Source organism: Dipodomys merriami, unplaced genomic scaffold, assembly GCF_024711535.1.
Source record: "Dipodomys merriami isolate MVZ:Mamm:240054 unplaced genomic scaffold, mDipMer1.0.p SCAF_55, whole genome shotgun sequence".
Taxonomy (NCBI): Eukaryota; Metazoa; Chordata; class Mammalia; order Rodentia; family Heteromyidae; genus Dipodomys; species Dipodomys merriami.
Window position 1 is genome coordinate 4776995 of NW_027206124.1, and position 19532 is coordinate 4796526.

General features: G+C 52.6%; 1 protein-coding gene across 3 annotated transcripts; it reads left to right on the top strand.

Annotated features, from left to right (window-relative positions):
- The first annotated feature begins 950 nt into the window (after positions 1-950).
- Positions 951-4623, top strand: Smim45 (small integral membrane protein 45). 3 transcript variants are annotated; one of them, XM_069999889.1, is made up of 3 exons: positions 951-1238; positions 1332-1463; positions 4185-4623. In XM_069999889.1, exon 3 carries the CDS (start codon positions 4202-4204, stop codon positions 4406-4408), a length of 207 nt encoding a protein of 68 aa, XP_069855990.1. In that variant the 5' UTR covers positions 951-1238; positions 1332-1463; positions 4185-4201; the 3' UTR covers positions 4409-4623. The 3 variants fall into 3 exon arrangements, with proteins under 3 accessions (XP_069855990.1, XP_069855988.1, XP_069855989.1); XM_069999887.1 differs by lacking the exon at positions 1332-1463; XM_069999888.1 differs by lacking the exon at positions 1332-1463 and having other exon boundaries at positions 951-1198.
- The last annotated feature ends 14909 nt before the right edge of the window (positions 4624-19532 follow it).

Consider the following 19532-nt stretch of genomic DNA (forward strand, 5'->3'; position numbering starts at 1 on the left):
AAGGTGACTCAGTCACCTTATCAGAAACCTTACCGAAAATAACCACCACCTCTGGCCTCTATTCTTCTTTTCTGTTTCTACTCTTTGTCCATGGTGCTAGTCTCCAATTCACAAGCATGATCAAGAACTGCTACCAGTCGCTGGTGGCTCAGAGCTGTCATCCCAGCTACTCAGGAGAGTGAGATCTGAAGATCATGGTTCAAAGCCAGCCCAGGCAGAAAAGTCTAGAAGACCCTTTTTTTCTTTTTTCCAGTCCTGGGGCTTGAACTTGGGGTCTTAGTACTGTCCCTGAGCTTCATTTGCTCAAGGCTAGCACTCTACCACTTGAGCCATAGCACCACTTCTGCCTTTTTCTTGTATGTGGTACTGAGGAATCAAACCCAGGGCTTTATGCATGCTAGGCAAGCACTCTACCACCAGGCCACATTCCCAGCCCCTTCTAAGAGACTCTGATCTCGATTAACCAACAAAAGCCCAGAAGTGGAGATGTGGCTCAAGTGGTAGAGCCCTAACCTTGAGCGAAAAAACTACAGGTCATCACAGAAGCCCAGAGTTCAAGCCCTAGAACCTGCACAAATAAAGAAGTTCCACTGAGCCGATGTGTCCTGTCTGTCTCAGTCCTGGATCTTTTCTCTAACATGAAACCCTCACTGGCTCTGCTGTCACTGCTTCTGTGGTCCTCACTCACTTACCAGACACCCCAACTTCCCCCTACTCTCAAACCCTTACAGTTCTGTCAGCAGCTTTGGGACCCACCAGCCTGCTGAGTGACTCTCATTGCTCCCCGTTCCCCAATCCTGCCCTCCCTGTCATCCCCGGTACCGCTGCAGAGAGAGGGAACCAGAAAAAGGAGGCTGGTTGCTAGGGCAACAGAGAATAAAGCCCTGGCACTAGCAGGCTGCTGATTGGCTGAGACAGGTCCTGCCTCCTGTCATCCTGAGAATGGGGGGTGGGAAGGGGTGGAGGAAAGGGTCTCCCATGGACAGAGAAACATTCCAGATTCCTGAGCCAGCCCAGGACTGCCCCCCCCCCCCAGCCCACTCTGAGCCCCTGGGCCTGAGAAGCCGTGTCTCCTGTGGGAACCGTTGACCTAATCCCATCTCAGCCTCCAACACCCAGAGCGGCCACAGATGGCAGCGTCTCTGGGGACTGCAGCTGCAACTGAGTCCTGGGGCCCACGCTGAGCTGCTCAGGCGAGGTCTGTGCAAAGCCCCGAGCGGGCATCTGCAGGGCGTGAGGTGGGTGTACGGGCGTGCAAGGGGGCAGCGAATGGCAGCGGTGGCTTGGGAGGCAGCAAGAGGGCTTTGCCCCCTTCACACTGTCCCTGCTAGGACCTTGTCTGAAATGGGCCTGGAAAATTCCTGCGAGATAATTTGGCAACCCCAGCCCCACCTTGTCACTATATGAAGGAACCCAGAAGCCAGGAGAGGGGACGAATGAAGCAAGGTCATACGGAAAGGCCTGTGAGTTTTTGTGAATCCACATATAAGCCCTATGAAGAAAAGCTAAGAAAAGGGTCCAAGGGAGTGCTGTGCCTACCCCCAGAAGGCCTGGAATTGAGTTCACTGGGTTGCAGAGGTGGGGATGGGCCCTAAGCTCTGCTCCACAGATGATCCACTTTTCAGGCTTCTGTTCCACACGTTTAAACTGCAAGGAGACCTGGGGCCTGGCTCAAGCTGGGGAGCGGGTGTGAGTCCCCTCGCCTTAGCCAAGCCAGAGTGGACCAGCCTTCTCCTCCCTCAGTCCCCATAGGACCAGGTGGTGCTTTGACTCTCCAAAAAGGCAGATGGGGTAGGAGGATGCTGGGTTCTCTGTGCTGTCCCGGCCTCTCCTGCTCTGGCCTGACTTTGGACAATAAATCACTCTCCATGTGTCCCTCCACCAACACAGCAGCTTGCTGTATTGGTTTTAGAACAGCCTGTGGGGACTTTAGGGGGCAGGGTGCTGAAGGGCGGGAGACCCCAGACAGGCGCCGGTGGCTCACACATGTAACCCAGCTACTCAGGAGGCTGAGATCTGAGGATCTCGGTTCAAAACCTGCCTGGGCAGGAACTTCATGAGACTTTTTTTTTTTTTTTTGTCGGTCATGGGGCTTGAACTCTGGGCCTGAGCGCTGTCCCTCAGCTCTTCAGCTCAAGGCTAGCACTCTACCACTTGAGCTACAGCACCACTTCTGGTTTTCTGGTGGTTTATTGGAGATAAGAGTCTCACAGACTTTCCTGCCTGGGCTGGCTTTCAACCGAGATCCTCAGATCTCAGCCTCCTGAGTAGCTAGGATTACAGGCGTGAGTCACCAGTGCCCAGCTTAATTTTATTTCTTTAATTAATTAATTAATTTATTGTTTATGTGGTACTGAGGACTAGAACCCAGGGCCTCATGCATGCTAGGCAAGCACTCTACCACTAAGCCACATTCCCAGTCCCAAGAGTACATTTCTTTCTTTCTTTTTGGGGGGGTGGGGAGGACAGTGTTCCTCCTTCCCTCACTCTCTCCCAGTTTTTCCCTCCTATCTCCATCCACAAGTTGTATAGTTCAATCTCAACACAGTGCCCACTTCTGTGCCTTTTCTTACATTACCAAAATGAACAAATGAACAAACAACAAAAAAGGATAGAAAAAAAACAGCTTTTGGTTTCATTTCCTGGAGTTCATTTATTTTTATTTAGTGACTTTTTTTTGGTTTATTTATGTGGTGCTCAGGAATCAAACCCAGGGCCTCAGCCAGGAGCCGGTGGCTCATGCATATAATCCTAGCTACTCAGGAGGCTGAGATCTGAGGACCACTGTTCAAAGCCAGCCCAGGCAGGAAAGTCCGTGAGACTTATCTCCAATAAACCAGCAGAAAACCAGAAGTGGTGCTGTGGCTCGAGTAGTAGAGTGCTAGCCTCAAGCTGAAGAGCTGAGGGACAGTGCCCAGGCCCAGAGTTCAAGCCCCACGACTGACAAACAAAACAAAACAAACCACCCCATGCATGCTAGGCAAGCACTCTACCACTAAGCCACATTCTCAGTCCTCCTGGAGTTCATTTCGATAAGTGTCATTTTGTATGATCAGATGCACAGAGGCATTGTGCCTTTCTGTTCCTCCTATGGTCTCACTGTGCACCAATACCTAGAGTTTTGTATAATTTATCATGCCCTGGTATATTTTAGATCTAGCCTCGGCATATGAGAGGAAGCATGCACTGTTTGTCTCTCTGAGCTTGGCTTGCCTCACCTAGCATGATTTTTTCTAGGCCCATCCATTTCCCTGCAAATGACAATTTATTCTCTCTAAAGGCTGTGTAAAGTTTCATTTTGTATAGGTATCACATTTTTTTGGATCCACTCATTTATTGCAGGGCATCTGGGTTGCTCCCACAAGTTGGCTATTGTGAATAGTGCAGCAATGAACACGGATGTTCAAGAGTCTTGTTCAAGTGTCTTTGTGGTATCTTGGCTTGTGATATTCTAGATAGCTGCTCAGGAGTGGTATGAACTTTTTTCTTGTGCCAATACTGGGGCTTGAACTCAGGGCCTGCACATTTGTTCCTTAGCTTTATGTATATGTATATATATACACACACACACACACACACACACACACACACACACACACACACACACACAGATAAATATATTTCCCCCAATTTTCCCCACCCATCTCTGCTCCCAATGCTTTTTTGCTTAAGGCTGCTGCTCTACCACTTGAGCCACACCTCCACTTCAGCTTTTTGCTGCTTAAGCTGAAAGGTATCATAACTTTTGTCTGCCTGGGCTTTGTTGAAGGTTTGCTTTTCTTTTTGTCGGTCATGGGGCCTGAACTCAGCTCTCCAGCTCAAGGCTATCACGCTACCACTTGGGCCACAGCACCACATACAGCTTTTTCTGCTTATGTGGTGCTGAGGACTCGAACCCAGGGCTTCATGCATGTGAGGCAGGCGCTCTACCACCGAGCCACCTTCCCAGCCCTGCCTGGGCTTTGAATTGTGGTTCTCAGCTCGGTCAGCTGGCGGGCAGCTTTTCCTTCTCCTTTCTTCCCGCACTACTAGAACCCAGGTCCTTGCCCACCAGGGGCAAGCTCGCTACCCCTGCGCTACTCCCGGCGCATGCGCGGCCGGGTCAGTCTGCGTCCAGCGCGGCTCTGGGCGGGCGACGCCAGGGCCCCGCCGCGCGTCGACGCTCCCGGCCGGTGTCTTGGCAGCCGGAGCCGCCGCTGCGATGCCTCACTTCCTGGACTGGTTCGTGCCCGTCTACCTGGTCATCTCCGTCCTCATCCTGGTGGGCTTCGGCGCCTGCATCTACTACTTCGAGCCGGGGCTGCAGGAGGCGCACAAGTGGCGCATGCAGCGCCCCCTGGTGGGCCGCGACTTCCGCCGGACGCTGATGGTGCGGGACAACCCGGCCTTCGGGGGCCCCGAGGTCTGAGCCCGCGCGCGGGCGCCCCCTCCCGGCCGGCGGGGGAGGCGCCTGGCTGCGTGCCCAGGGCTGGCCCCGCGCGCCAGGCCGGCCTCACTCCACTGCCCCGCCCCCGTGCCCCCTGCGGGCCCCCCAGCTCTGCGGGATTCCCCCCCCCCCGGGCCTCCTATGGTGTCAGTATGGTTCGGCTGAGCCTTATGCTTTGGGCTGGGGATTGGAGTGGGTTGGGGGGGATCACGGTCAGGGGAGGGGTGGCAGCCAGGCACTGGGACGAGCTGTGTGGAAGGGAGGGGGTGGGGTGGGGGGAGGGGATGGGGAGGGGGGCTCTGTGGGCAGTGAGGCCCGGCCTCACCAGGCTGCCATCCTCCTTCCTTCCCTGTCCCCAAGCCTAAAATAGCCTCTGGATCCCCTGCCCACCCCAACGCGGCTCCCCACCGTGAACTTACTTTCAGGACTAAGCCCAGACCCCCCAGCTCCCACCCCCACCCCCCCCAGCTCCCGCCAATCACACCCGGAGCCCTCCTGATTGTCTCCCTTGGCAGCCACTGGCTCTCCTCTGCCAGGCCTGTTATCGACCGTCATTCATTCATCATAATAAAGACTAAACCACTACCTTTGCAAAGACTGCCCTTCTGTCAGCTCACTGGGTGCCTGTGAAACACACAACAGCTCAGTGATCCCCGTGTTGATGATGGAAATGCCAGGCGCTGGGGGCTCACACCTGTAATCCTGGCTACTCAGAAGGCTGCGATCTGAGGATGCCGAGCAAAGCCAGCAGGGAAAGAGAAGTCCAGCCCTGAGGGTCTCATCTCTCCAATTAGCCACAAAAACACAAGTGATTCAAGTGGTAGAGCACCAGTATTGAGCCAAAAAACTAAACTTAGCCTCCAGACCCTGAGTTCAAACCCTCCTACTGGCATGTACACATGCAGATACACGCACACACATGCACGCGTGCACGCACACATACACACACAAGGCGTGTGCGGGAAATGGAGACAGCTCCTGGTTTCCTTTAGTGGGGATGTGCCTGAGGTCCCAGGGCAATGGCTGGGAGTTGGACCAGATTTCCTGGGCCAGAGCAGAGCTCAAGCCCCATCCTTGGAGCCGCAGTCAAGGTCAAGATGAGGGGTGCAGCCAGGTGCTGCTGGTGGCTCACAGCTGTCACCCTAGCTGCTCAGGAGGCTGAGATCTTTTTTTTTTTTTTTTGGTCGGTCGTGGGGCTTGAACTCTGGGCCTGGGCGCTGTCCCTCAGCTCTTCAGCTCAAGGCTAGTGCTCTACCACTTGAGCTACAGTGCCACTTCCGGTTTTTTTTTTTCTGGTGGTTTATGGGAGATAGGAGTCTCACAGTCTTTCCTGCCTGGGCTGGCTTGGAACTGTGATCCTCAGATCTCAGCCTCCTGAGTAGCTAGGATTGCAGGCGTGAGCCACCAGCGCCCGGCTTAGGAGGCTGAGATCTTAAGATGGAGGTTCAAAGCAGAAAAGCCCATGAGAATCTTATCTCCAATAAACCACCAGAAAACCAGAAGTGGCGCTATGGCTCAAGTGGTAGAGCACTCGCCTTGAGCTGGAGAGCTGAGGGACAGTGCCCAGGCCCAGGGTTCAAGACCCACAACCGACCAAAAAAACCAAAAACCAGAACACAAAAAGACGAGAGGCGAAGAGCTGACCCCAGGCACTGTCTGGGTCTCCACCAGGCCGACTCCGAGACTCAGAGCCTGGTCACGCAGAGCCTCTCAGACTCCTCAAGGACCTCCTTAAATTCTGTGCCATGGCACCGCTCTTGCCCCCGCCTACCCTGGGCCCTCTCCCCACTCACCTCTCAGCCGCTGTGGGAGAATTCTGCATAGCCCTTCTCCCAGCGGTGTTTCATCAGCTGCGGGGGAGAGGAGCCCTAGTGTGTGATGAAGGAGAGTTGGGGCAGGATGAGGTGGACATGGGCGGGCCGGTAAGTGGGTACTCACTCTAAGGACCTTTCTGGAAGGTGAAGCTCTTTCAGCACCTTCTGAGGCCAGCACTGCCTCAGTTTCTCTTGCAGTGCCAGGCCCTAATGCATTCTGGCCTTCTCTGCCCCCCACCTGGGGTAAACATGTGAGGATTTGTGTTTCAAAAGTTCTTTGTACTCCCTCCCTCCCCCTCCTTTCCTTTCCTCCCTCCCTCCCTCCCTTCTTCCCTCCTTCCCTCCTTCCCTCCTTCCTTCCCTTCCCTTCCCTTCCCTTCCCTTCCCTTCTCTTCCCTTCCCTTCCCTTCCCTTCCTTCCGTGCCAGTACTGGGGCTTGAACACAGGGTCTGGGCTCTGTTGCTCAGAGCTAGGGCTTTACCACTTGAGCCACAGCTCCACTTCTGGCCATTTTGTGATTGACTGAAGGTAAGTCTGAAGAACTTTTCCTGCCAGGGTTGGCTTCAAGCTATGAGCCTCAGATTTCATTCTCCTGAGTAGCTAGGATTATAATAACCAGCAACAGGCCCATATTTTCTTTTGACGTTAATGTAATTGATGGTGTGAAGACAGGCCTAGTCCGAATGCTGCCTTTGTCTATCAGAACATCAGAAGCCATACATATTAGGATGTTGATTGCAAGGGCCAGGCACCTGACTCATCTAGCTTGGGCAAGAAGGGAAAAGTACCCTAAGGAAAGAAAGGTGTTCTGGCTCTTTAAGAGAAAAGTTAGCAGGGAGTCAGGTCAGCTAGAACCAGGCTGTTTCTCTCACGGCACAGCTGAAGGCATTTGTGCATGCTAGGTAAGCATTCTATCAATGAGCAACACCCAGCTCTCATTTACCACTTTTTCTTGACCCCAGGGTTTCATGTTTGCCAGGCAAAGCATTCTGCGGCTTGGGTCATGACCCCAAGCCCTTTGGTTTATATTTTTGTTTCTAAGCTAGGGCTTTGCTCTACTTTTCCCTGTTTAGCCTAGAAATTGAGGTCCTCCTGCTTTCACCTACTGAGAAGTTGGGATTCAAAGATGTGTGCTACCACACGCAGCCTCCTCTCTTACTATTGCTTCTGTGCATCTGTTCACTGGTCATTTTTCAGATCCTCAAAATTTGGAAAACAGCCAACTGCTGTCAGTTATTTATTTATTTATTTATTTATTTATTTATTGCCAGTCCTGGGGCTTGAACTCAGGGCTTAGGCGCTGTCCCTGAGCTGCTTTTGCTCAAGGCTGGCGCTCTACCACTTGAGCTACAGTGCCACTTTCAGCTTTTCTGTTTACTTGGTACTGAGGAATCAATGCTAGGCAAGCAGTCTACCACTAAGCCACATTCCCAGCCTTTTTTTTTTTTTTTCCATCTTAAAGCTCCAGTTACTGAGAGAGTAACTGAAACCAGTTCCAGACCCCAGGCCCAAACTCCTGGCAGTTCACATCAGGGCTGGCCAACTCTCTCATCGTTATAGAGACATGGTAAAAGGCAGAGAAAGGAGATTTAGAACATGGCTCTGGAAACCATGGGAAGGTGGTATAGTTCAACTTCCGCCATCTTCCGGGTACAAACATGCAGTTTAGATTTAGCGAATGAGGGCTGGGAGAGAGTTGCTCCCTCAGTGGTGGTCTGGGGAGAGGTTCTAGAGAAGAGAAGCTCTGATGTTCCCTTCCTTTGGGTCAGTTTCCTCTGTTTCTTCTGGTAAACCTGTTATTGATCAGCCCTAGCCTTGCAAGGTTTTGACAAAAACAGATGATAACTGGAGGCTGGAATGCCTGCCCGTCTCCTGCTTTTAGTTCATTCATGAGCCTAATAAGAGTCAGAGCTTTCAGCAAAAGCTGCTTGTAAGTAGCTGTTACATTACCAGCCTTTGGGATGTAAATATTTCAGGGGAGGCATCCATTGGCTTATCTTAGGTCATGTGACAAGCCAGTCACCCAATAGTGGAGCAGGGTTCTGTGTATGGTCCAGTTTGGTTCAGGGCTCAGCTGGACAGACAGTTCACCATGACCTGTGCTTGAGTCATCTTAGTACAAGGGAGCTCTCATTGGCTTAGAGGAAGACAGAAAGAATGATGGAGAGGTTGGAGCCATGGCTCAGGTGGTAGAGCACCAGCCAATGAGCGAAAGCAAGTATTCTGTGAAATCGAATCTCAGTTCAGGGCAAGAGAAAAAGAACAGTGGACTAGTGTGAACTTCTCCCCGCCTCCAGCTGAGTCTCACCCAACAGACCCTTTGTGGGTGAATTAGTTCTGACCCACTAAGCTAGGGAGATGCAGCTCAGCTTGTAGTTAAGTTTGGTTGTCTCACACAAGGTTTGGAAACACTTGCAAATTGGTTGCCAATAGTCCCAGGTCAGGAGATTTCACATGCAAACCTCCTTTCTGACGCCTTTAAAAATAGGAATCGCTACTCTGCTGCCGGAAATGGAAACAAGCTGGGTCAGGAGGTTCACACTGCTGCAGGCGGGGGCTGGCCGGGACCTGACCAAGGGCCTGGAAGTGGCCGGGCCTTGCAGAAGAGCTGTGTCTCGGCTACAGTGTGGAGCCCCAGAGTTCGGAGTTTCACCAAGCCCTCTGCTCTCAAGCCTTGATCTTTTTCTAGGCTTTCCCCTGGGCCTTGTTATATAAATGTTTGTTCTCTCCCGCTGTTCTCAGAAAGGGTCTAAGAAGGTTTCTATTGATGGATGTAGTTTTCTGATTTCCCAGTAAGATATGACAGCACTCAGTCAATCTGGCTGGAAGCTTTTATTAGCCACGTGGCGACTGTCTCCAGCTCCCAGAGCTTCCGAAAACAGCCCCGTTTGCTTTTCATGAGGGATTTTTATGGGAAGGGGTTTCACGTAAGTGATGTTTGTCAAAGCACGCAAGCTAGGTTACAGAAGCAAAACATAGCCTTGAGTCACAAGAGCATAGGCAAAACATACTTTTGACTTGGTCAGCATGACCGATACTATCAATGCTACCAAAACATATCCTTGGATTACAGAAGTCAAAACGTAACCTTGGGTAGGAGTAGCCTGTTTTACAGAGATGAGTTTTATTATAAGCTCCTGACTAATGCAGCAACTCAGTGCAGCTGGTGATAAGCCTCAAGGTTGTCAGTGGCCTTCGGCACAGTTTGTGGTAAACTGCAAAGCTACTATCTTGGCAAACTTGAGTGAGGGAGAGATGGTCTATTGCTTTTTAGCAGGGATGGAAAAGGCTTAGGCTGAATACTGGCCATTTGACCTGCAGTTTCTACAGAGGGGTTCTGCCTGTAATATTCGGCCCCTTTTTAAATAATTAATCATTTTGTTCTGTTTCCTGATTTCACATGTTACAATGGAGTCATGATGTGTACATGAGAAGGAAATACAAATGGTCTTCAACCAACTTTTCCTTTTTATTTTTGGTCAGTCATGGGGCTTGAACTTGGGGCCTGGACACGGTCCTTGAATTCTTGCTCAAGGCTAGTGCTCTACCACTTCGAGCCACAGTTTTCTGGTGATTAGAGATGAGAGTCTCACGGATTTTCCTGCCCAGGCTGGCCTTGAACCGCAATCCTCAGATCTCAGCCTCCTGAGTAGCTAGGATGACAGGCGTGAGCTATCGGCCCTGGGCTAGCTCTCCTCTTGACTTCTGCAAAGGCATGTTAAGTAACTGTTCTTTCCCCAGCCCAAGGCCTGACACCTAGAATATAAGAATAAAGATATAGTACCTAAATGCAAAGAGCTCACAGGTGCAGTGGCTCACACCTATGATCCTAGCTAGTCAGGAGGCTGAGATCTGAGGATTGCAGTTCAAAGCCAGCCTGGGCAGAAAAGTCTGAGAGACTACTATCTCCAATTAGCCATCAGAAAACTGGAAGCGCTGTGGCTCAAAATAGTAGCCATGAGCAAACGAGCTCAGGGATAGCCCAAGCCTGAATTCAAGCCCCACAACTGACAAAAACAAACAAAAAAGTAGATTGGCGAAACCTAAACCAGAACTGAATAAGCGTGTAACTCCCTAGGAAGGGAGTTGTTAAGGCAGGCTGCCTGGAGGTGATTTCTAGGCTGGGTTTTGAAGATTACATAAGAGTTTTCCCAGCCTGGTGCCAGTGGTTCACACCTGTAATCCTAGCTACTCAGGAGGCTGAGATCTGAGGATCGCCAGTCAAAGCCAGCCCAGCAGGAGAGCCCATGAGAAAGAGTCCAGTGAAAGAAGCCTCCAAGCACTGACCGTAAGCTGGAGCTGGGCGACTGACGCACATAGTAGCCATGGGGACATGGGGGAAAGGAGAAATCAGAGGTGGCTTTTCAAGTATGGCTTAGGCCCTAAGAGAGAACATAATGAACCCCTAGTTGCCAACTCCTCCCGGAAGCCTTCCTGACACCACAGCTTGCCTCGGAGTCAGCCCTAGCCTTGTGTGTGGTTTAGTCACAAGGTTGGGGGCGGGGGGCAGCCGCTACATCTTGGCATCCTGGGCACAGGCTGCCTGGCACTTGGCAGGGCCTCCTGGAAGGCTTGCTAATGTTGGGTGAATGGACCCAGTCTCTGGAAAAGTCTCCTCAGAGGCAGCCCAACTGTTTAGGGACCAAGCAGGCCTCCGCTTGCCAGCTTCCAGGGGGTTGGGCTGTGTCAGGAGGTTTTTGCAGCATCCTGAGAACCTGTCTTTCTCCCCACTGAGGAGCTGGCAGGGTGGGGTGGGGTGGGCAGGACAGGTGGGTCTGGTCGTGGCCTGGAAGGCCAGAATGTGCAGGGTCCCGCGTGGGAATGGATGCTATGTTCGGATTCTGGCCTGAGGGGGCGGCACAGGCTCCTCATTGTTGAGCCCATGGCTGAGTGGGAAGGGGTTCAGGAGGCAGAGACAGCAGCGTCCTCAAAGGACAGCCATGGTCCCAGGCGACAACCCCCCACAGGGCCCTGGCTAGGCCCTGATGTGGAAGTGCATGGAAATCATGCAGGGTAACCAGACAGGGAAATCAGAGTTCCAAATCCAGCCCTACTGGCTCACACCTGTCATCCTAGCTACTCACGAAGCTGAGATTCGAGGATCAAGGTCCAAAGGCAGCCAGGGTAGGAAAATCCATGAAGTTCTTATCTCCAGTAACAAGAAAAATGCTAGAAGTGAAGCTGTGGCTCAAGGGGTAGAGTGGCAGCCTTGAGTGAAAAAGCTGAGGACAATGCCAGGTTCTGAAGCCAAGTCCCAATATTGACAAAGAAAGAAAGAAAGGAAGAAAGGAAGGAAGGAAGGAAGGAAGAGAGAGAGAGAGAAAGGAAGGAAGGAAGAGAGGAAGAGAGAAACAGAAAGAAAAAGAGAGAGAAGGAAAGAAGAAAAAAGGAAAAAGAAGGAAGAAAAAGGAAAGAAATGAGCAATGGAGTGACTTGTTCAAAACCTCACAGCTGCAACTAGCCTAAGTTTGACAGACCCCAGGGCCTGGCTGCGTTGTCTGGCAGGGGCCTCCACAATGATTTGTGCTTGAGCAGAGGTCTCTCTTCTCTGAGGCCACTTTTACGCAGATCAGTCGTTCCTTTGGAGGGAAAGAATGGAGCTACTGACAGGAGGAGGACATTCTCACTTTGCACCACTAGAGGGCAGGCAGTGTCCTCTGAGGCATTCCACACTGGGGGAGAGGGCAGTAGTCAGCAGACAGGAGGACAGAGATGGACAAGACTCAGGTCTGGCTCTCCTGGGAGCAAGCAGGAGGAATTCTAGATGCTCCAGTTAGAAGAGACCACACAAGGGCTTCATCCCTATTTGAAAGGCCAGCTGAGACCTCTAGTGGGGCAGGTGACCTGATAGAAGTGACACAGCGGCCAGGTGCTGGTGGCTCACACCTGTAGTCCTAGCTACTCAGGAGGCAGAGATCTGAGGACCACGGTTTGAAGCCAGCTTGGGCAGGAAAATCTGTATGACTCTTATCTCTAATAAACTACTCAGAAAATGCTGGAAGTGGTGCTGTGGCTCAAGTGGTAGAACTCGAGTCTTGAGAAAAAGAATCTCAGGTCCTGAGTTCAAGCCCCAGGATAGGCACACAACAAAGTGACACTGTGAGTTGGTTAAGCAGGAAGAGAACCAGGGCCCTGCTGTCAGTCCAGAGTGGTTCTGTCTCACAGAGGTAATGCAATCCAGCCGGGCCAAGCGAACCTGCCCCAGTTTGTCCAGGCTGAATGGTTCCTTCTTCTCCCCTAGCCTCAAAAGCAAGCAGGGAGCTGGGTGTCAGAGGCTCACGCCTGTAATCCTAGCTACTCAGGAGGCTGAGATATGAGGATCACAGTTCAAAGCCAGCCTGGATAGGAAAGTCTGTGGCTTATCTCCAATTAACCACCAGAAACTGGAAGTGGTGCTATGGCTCAAGTAGTAAAGCACTCACCTTGCGCTGAAGAGCTGAGAGACAGTGCCCAGGCCCAGAATTCAATCCTTATGATCAACAACAACAAAACAGCAAGTGGAGCAGAGTGGGGGCACATAACTTAGCTCCCCTCCCCCCACAAGGACTCCCACACATTGTCCTGGGAACCAGGGACAGCCAAATGGGAAAGCCTCAGCTTGAAGGAAAGAGAATGGAGAAGAAAGAAGAGAGAAAGATCCTGGGCTTCTGTGAATATCATTCATTCATTCATTGAATACAAACAGACTGAGGCTGATTGATTCCCACCAGGTCCTGAGATCCAAGTCTTTCAAAATTGTGCTGTCATATATGGTAGCCACAGATTAAAATGAAATTAAATTTCAGTTCCTTGTGGTAGTCACGTGTGTGTGTGTGTGTGTGTGTGTGTGTGTGTGTGTTTGTGTGTGTGCGTGCGTGCACGCGTGCCAGTTCTGGGGCTTGAACTCAGGGCTGAGGCTCTGTCCTTGAGCTTTTTTGCTCAACTCCACTTCTAGTTTCTTTTTGATAGTTTTTTGGTCATGGACTTTGCTGACCGGGCTAAGTTTGAACACTGATCTCAGAACTCAGCCTCTGGAGTAGCTAGGATTACAGGCGTGAGCCATTGGTGCCTGGTAGTAGCCACATTTTAACCACTAGCCATCTGTGGCTAGTGGTGATCATATTAGACAGAATAGATATAAAACATTTCCATCTTCACAGAAGCTTCTATTGATCAGATCAGCCCTGAAGTTCCCTAAATGAAGAGAGAGGAGGGGCGCGCGGGGACACAGGCCAGAGCCCGCGGTGCTGTGGGCTGCAGGGTCCTTGCTGGCAGAGAACAGGTGGCAAAGCGAAGATTAAAGCAGATGCCAGGAGAATGCCTAGCCCAGTCCCTGGCACAGGGTGAGCACACGGGGAAGGGAATGTCATGGCAATGTGACTGTGGTCATGAGCTCTGCCTACCCCTATCTTCCTGAGCAGATTGTGAGCTCCTCCAGCCGGGCGCAGTGCCTGGACTCGGGATGCACCATCACCATCACTATCCCACGGCCATGACCGAGACAGCCCAGGGCTGCGGAATATAAAATAGGCCACCAAGGCCCGGTGGCTCACACCTGTAATCCTAGCTACTCAGGAGGCTGAGATCTGAGGATCGTGGTTCAACGCCAGCCCAGGCAGGAAAGTCTTTGACTCTTCTATTTTTTATTTTTTTGGGTCTGGTGGTGGGGCCTGAACTCTGGGCCTGGGCGCTGTCCCTCAGCTCCTCAGCTCAAGGCTAGCGCTCTACCACTTGAGCCACAGCGCCACTTCCAGCTTTTTTCTTTTTGCTTATGTGGTGCTGAAGAATCGAACCCAGGGCCTCAGGCATGCAAGGCAAGTGCTCTACCACTGAGCCACCTTCCCAGCCCTCTTCTTTTTTTTTTTTTTTAATGATTTTATTATTATTTTTCTGTGTATGTGGTACTGAGGATTTGAACCCAGGGCCTCATGCATGCTAGGCCAGCACTCTACCACTGAGCCACCTTCCCAGCCCCTTCTTCCTTTTTTTTGGTGCTGTTATCAGGTCTTGAACTCAGGGCCTGGGCACTGTCCCTTAGCTTTTTCCACTCAAGGCTGATGTACTACCAATTGAGCCACACCTCCTCTTGGGCTTCTTGATGATTCAATGGGAGATAAAAGTCTCATGGATTATTTTCTCCTGTGCTAGATTTGAACCTGGCTCTTCAGATCTCAGCCTAAGTCCTTTAGAGGTATGAGCCACCAGCACCTTGCTTTGTCTGTTCTTTTTTCTTTCTTTTGCCAGTCCTGAGTCTTGAACTCAGGGCCTGGGCACGGTCCCTGAGCTTCTTTTGCTCAAGGCTAGTGCTCTACCAGTTGAGCCACAGCACCACTTCCAGCATTTTCTGTGTATGTGGTACTGAGGAATCGAACCCACGGCTTCATGCATGCTAGGCAAGCGCTCTACCACCAAGCCACATTCCCAGCCTTTGTCTGTTCTTAATCAACACATCTTTCTAGGGGCACGTTTGGAAAACAGAACACATTTGGGGAGGACATTGCCCCCCAACGTGGCCTTGAGTTCCAGGCAGCTCAGTCTGGCTGCGGTGAGCCGCCTCTGGCCCTTTGGGATTCCAGAGACTCAGCAGCCATTCACTGCCACCCACTCCAGTGGAGCTGGCCCCTCCCGCCCAGAGCGCGGCCGCTGGGCTGGGATGCAACTGGAGGGACAGCTCAGGAGAAAGCCATGGACTGTGGGAGCCCAAGGGGAAGACCTGAAGGATGAGGCCCCTGCGCTGGCCACCGGTGGACTTCTGCTTGCAGAGGAAGTAAGGGGTCTCCCTAGGTCCAGTGTTCCAGACTGACCGCTAGCCTCTTGTCCTGTGATCGAGGTAGGTGAGCATTTGGTTAGGTGTGCAAGTGGGGGAAAGAGGACAAGAAGTCTGTGGAGCATGGGGACTGAAGCTTGCAGCAGGGGTTGGAACACAAGGACACACAGATCTCAGAAGTCCTGCCTTTGGGCTGGTGCTCCACGGGGCTAGAGGGTTATGGTGACATGCAGAGTAAACATGGCGTGCCGGGCACAGGCAGTCCTGAGTAATAGACAGGGGCAGAGCGGCAGGGATGGGGCCGGCAGGAGGAGACGAAGGTCCAAGAGTCTGGAATACAAATGCGTGGCTGGAGGAGAGAGATGATGGGCTGGGGACATTAGGTTGAGAATCTTTCTGCTGTCCTGTCTTCCCTGTCCCTGCTCCAGAGCTTACAGAGCTTCTAGAAGATCCCGCACCAGCCCCTTATATTCAGACCTCTCCTCCCACACCGACTCCTAGAGCCTTCTCTTGTCCCTGTGAACAGCAAGTTCAATCAACTGTGTTAGAAGTGACAGTAATTGCCTGGCACCAGTGGCTCAGGACTGTAATCCTAGCTACTCAGAGGCTGAGATCTGAGGATCACAGTTCAAAGCCAGCCTGGGCAGGAAAGGCCGTGAGACTCTTTTTTTTTTTTTTTTTTTTTTTTGGGTCCGGTCGTGGGGCCTGAACTCTGGGCCTGGGCGCTGTCCCTCAGCTCTTCAGCTCAAGGCTAGTGCTCTACCACTTGAGCCACAGCGCCACTTCCGGCTTTCTTTCTTTTTGCTTATGTGGTGCTGAGGAATCGAACCCAGGGCCTCGAGCATGCAAGGCAAGCACTCTACCACTGAGCCACCTTCCCAGCCCCCGTGAGACTCTTAATCTCCAATTAATTACCCCAAATCCAGAAGTGGAGCTGTGGCTCAAGTGCTGGAGCACCAGCCTTGAGAAAAATACTGGGGTGGGCACTAGCTGGCTGTGTGGTCTGGAGCCCATTTCAGGGAGGGGCTCGACTACCCAGACCGCCATCAGCACCCAGAGCGGACTCATTCCCACCTCCACAGCTTGCAGGGCCTTTGGGCCACATCCTCCCAGGTCCCCTGGCTTCAAGTCTGTTCCTCCGATGCCTCTGTTACACTGCTCCTGCCTGACTATTGCCACCTGAGGATCTGAGGCCAGCATCTACCAGAGCCCAAGCATCCCCTCCACCCCCAGCCTGCCTGGACCTGCCCACCTCCCCGCCTCATCCTCCTCTTTCCAGTAGGTCTAGCCTACAAGCCCCACGCTGAAGTTTCAGATGCTGGTTATACCTCTCTCTCTCTCTCTCTCTCTCTCTCTCTCTCTTTCTCTCTCTCTCTTTCTCTCTCTCTCTCTCTCTCCCCTCTCCTTCCTTCCTTCCTTCCTCCCTTCCTCCCTTCCTTCCTCCCTTCCTCCCTTCCTTCCTCTCTTCCTTCCTTCCTTCCTTCCTTTCTCCCTCCCTCCTTCCCTCCCTCCCTTCCTTCTTTTTCTGTCTGTCTGTCCCTCCCTCCCATTCTTTTCTTTTTATTCTGTGTCAGTCCTAGGGCTTGTGCATAGGGCCTGGGTACTATTCCTGAGCCTTTTTTGCTCAAGGCTAACATTCTACTATTTGAGCCACAGCTCCACATTGGCTTTTTGGTGGTTAATTGGAGACAAGAGTCTCAAGGACTTTCCTGACTGGGTTGTTTTGTGTTTTGTTCTGTTTGGTTTGGTTTTTTTGAATGGTAATCCTCAGATCTCAGCCTCCTGAGATTACAGCTGGGATTACAGGTGTGAGCCACTGGTGCTCAGCTGCGGTTATACTTTCTTGCCTTGGGCAGTGATGTGGAGTCGTCCAGCCCCAGGTCAGCCTGCCTCTGTTGACGCAGCACTGGGCTCCTGCCTGCTCCTACTGTTTACTGTGCCAGATCCCTGCCCAGTCCCTGCTGGGCACCCCGAGGATGGCACTCCCCTCTCCCCAAGAGCAGGGGCGTCAGCTTGCTCACTGGACAAGCCACAGTCTCTACATCTTTGCTTCTCAAGGTCCAGGGCCCCCCAGATCCATTTCTGACTCTGTCTCCCCATCAGGCCAGTGTGAGACTCTTTCTGGGTACGGGGCAGAAACCCCAGCTCTGGACCTCATTCTCTGGCCAACTGGGCATCCCTCAGCCTCCTGATCCAGATGCCTGCACTTGTTTTGCCTCCTGTACATAATAACCCAGAGCCTTCAGGCTCCTTTGTCAGAAAGAGGTGAGTGGGACTCTAGGATCTCTGAATGTGTGCATGACCTTCACAGAGAGCCCACACGCAGGGCCAGGAGAAGGGGGGCAGATAAACCGCACCCCTGGTTCTCGTGCAGGAACAGACTGTCATTGCTTGCACCTCCTCTATTCCCTCTGGGTGGCAGCTGGCCGGGCACGTGGAGCAGGTAGGAGCTGCGGGGCTCAAGGAAAATATGTGTATATTCCACTGAAGATGAGACAGCCCCCCAAGCCAGACTCGGGCGGCCCAGCAATCCTGAGATCTAAGGATCTCAGGAGGCTGAGATTAGACAATCGCCAGCCCAGGCAGGAAAATCTGTGAGACTCTTGACTCCAATTAATCCCCCAAAGAGCTGAAAGTAGAGCTGTGGCTCACATGGTAGAGCACTAGCCTTGAGCAAAAAAGCTAAGGGACAGTAGTTCCTAGGCCCTCAGTTCAAACTCCAGACCAGTACACATATGCATATTAGAAAAAAAGAATGAACTGTCTCTGAAACAAGTTATTCTGGGGTAGGGCTGGGTTCTTTAGGCCCCCGTAACTCATTCCTGTTGGTTCTTCTCTCTGCGCTTGCTCCAGCAGAAGTTGAATAGCTTGCACCAACCACAACTTTGGACATGTGCCTCTAGAGATGCAGTCTCCCACAGTGCCAGGGCCTGGAAAGCCCTTTGCCCGCAGCCACATGTTGGGGCACCGTACTCACCCAGCAAGGCTCCCTGGAGGGGTGTCTCCCCTCATCCCTGTCGTCAAGAAGACTGTCCACCTGGACGCCTTCTCCCAAAGCCATATCCCACAGACTTCCAGCCAATCAGGCCTCAGAGGCAGGGCCAGGGGCGTGTCTTCCCAGGACGCTGGCGTTGCCACAGGGACGGCCCTGCCAGCCAATAGCCTTGTGCCCAGAAAACTCAACTCTATCTCCTTAACGATCCGTCAGCACATCCAGGCACGGACCCTGGACCTCCCGCGTTCTCCCCGGGAAGAGCTGCCCGTGCTGGCCAGAGAGGCTGCTGCCCATCGAGGAGGAAGGCTGTCTTCTTCAAGCTCCCCTCCTGTGTCCCTGCCAGAGGGCAGGTCCCACACGGAGGGCCCTTGGAATTCAGGTCTGACCAAAGCCAGCAGGATGCCCACAGCGGAGAAACCCCTGGTGAGTTCGTACCTGGCCCTACCTTTCCAGTCAAGGCTAAGCCAGTGCTCATGGAGCCCTGCAGAGCCCAGCCCTGTGGGTCAAGGACACCCCAGAGCTTCTCCTGGAAGAGGCAGATGCCGGGGCATCCCCAGGGGTATCCCTAGGCCCCGCACGAGTCTCCAAAGGGCCGTTCCTGTCACAAGTTTGGAGAACACGGGTACAAGATCAAGCTCAGAGAGACACCTGGCCACCATGAGTGCCAACAGACCAGGGTTGACTAACCGTTTGGTTACATCCAATCTATCCAAACTGGACACAGGTACAGAATTGCCTGCTCTGGAGACCAAGCTGGGCCTGGCCCTGCACTTCACTACAGCAGGAACAGACAAGACAGGCAGAGCCACGGATGAGACTACAGCAGCCACCATCACACCAGGCGACGCCATGACATTGAGTGGCGTGGAGCCTGGAAAGCCAGGCTCGGCCACAGACCCAGACAAGCAAGGAAGAGTCGTGGTTCCAGCAGGCCCAGCCAAGCCATGCGTGATCACGGGAGGCCCGGCCCTGGCTTTGGCAGCACCAGATCCAGTCCCGCCGGACACAGACAGATTGGATATAGCCAAGCTGGACCCAAGCAGGCCTGGCACAGCCCTGGACCCAGTTTTGCTTATCAGCCCAAACCTAGCCACTGAAGGGACAAAACGTGTCAGTGTCAATAACCTGAGACTATTGCACATCACTACCGATCCACCAATGCCAAATAGAAGCACAGACCATGCCACAACACGGACTGCCACAGATCAAGCCACAGATCAAGCCACCCTGGACTTGGCCAGTTCAGAATCTAAAGGTAAATGCAACCGTCTGGCTGGAGATTTATTGGTCAGCTGGAGAGGACATGAGATGTAAAAACCTGGCGGATTGTGCTTGACTAGGTTTGGAAGCAGAGGGAGGATTTTAGGGTTTGAATTGAGTAGGTTGGGAGAAAAGGGAACAGGTGGAGGGGCTGGCCATAGGGGGTGGGCCCTCAGCTGGACCCAGCCTATCAGAGGTGAGGTTGAGGGAAACCATCAGAAGATTTCTGGGAGTAACTTGGGGGAGGGAATTATGCTGAGTCCTCCCGTGAACATCTCCCATAGTTGTTTC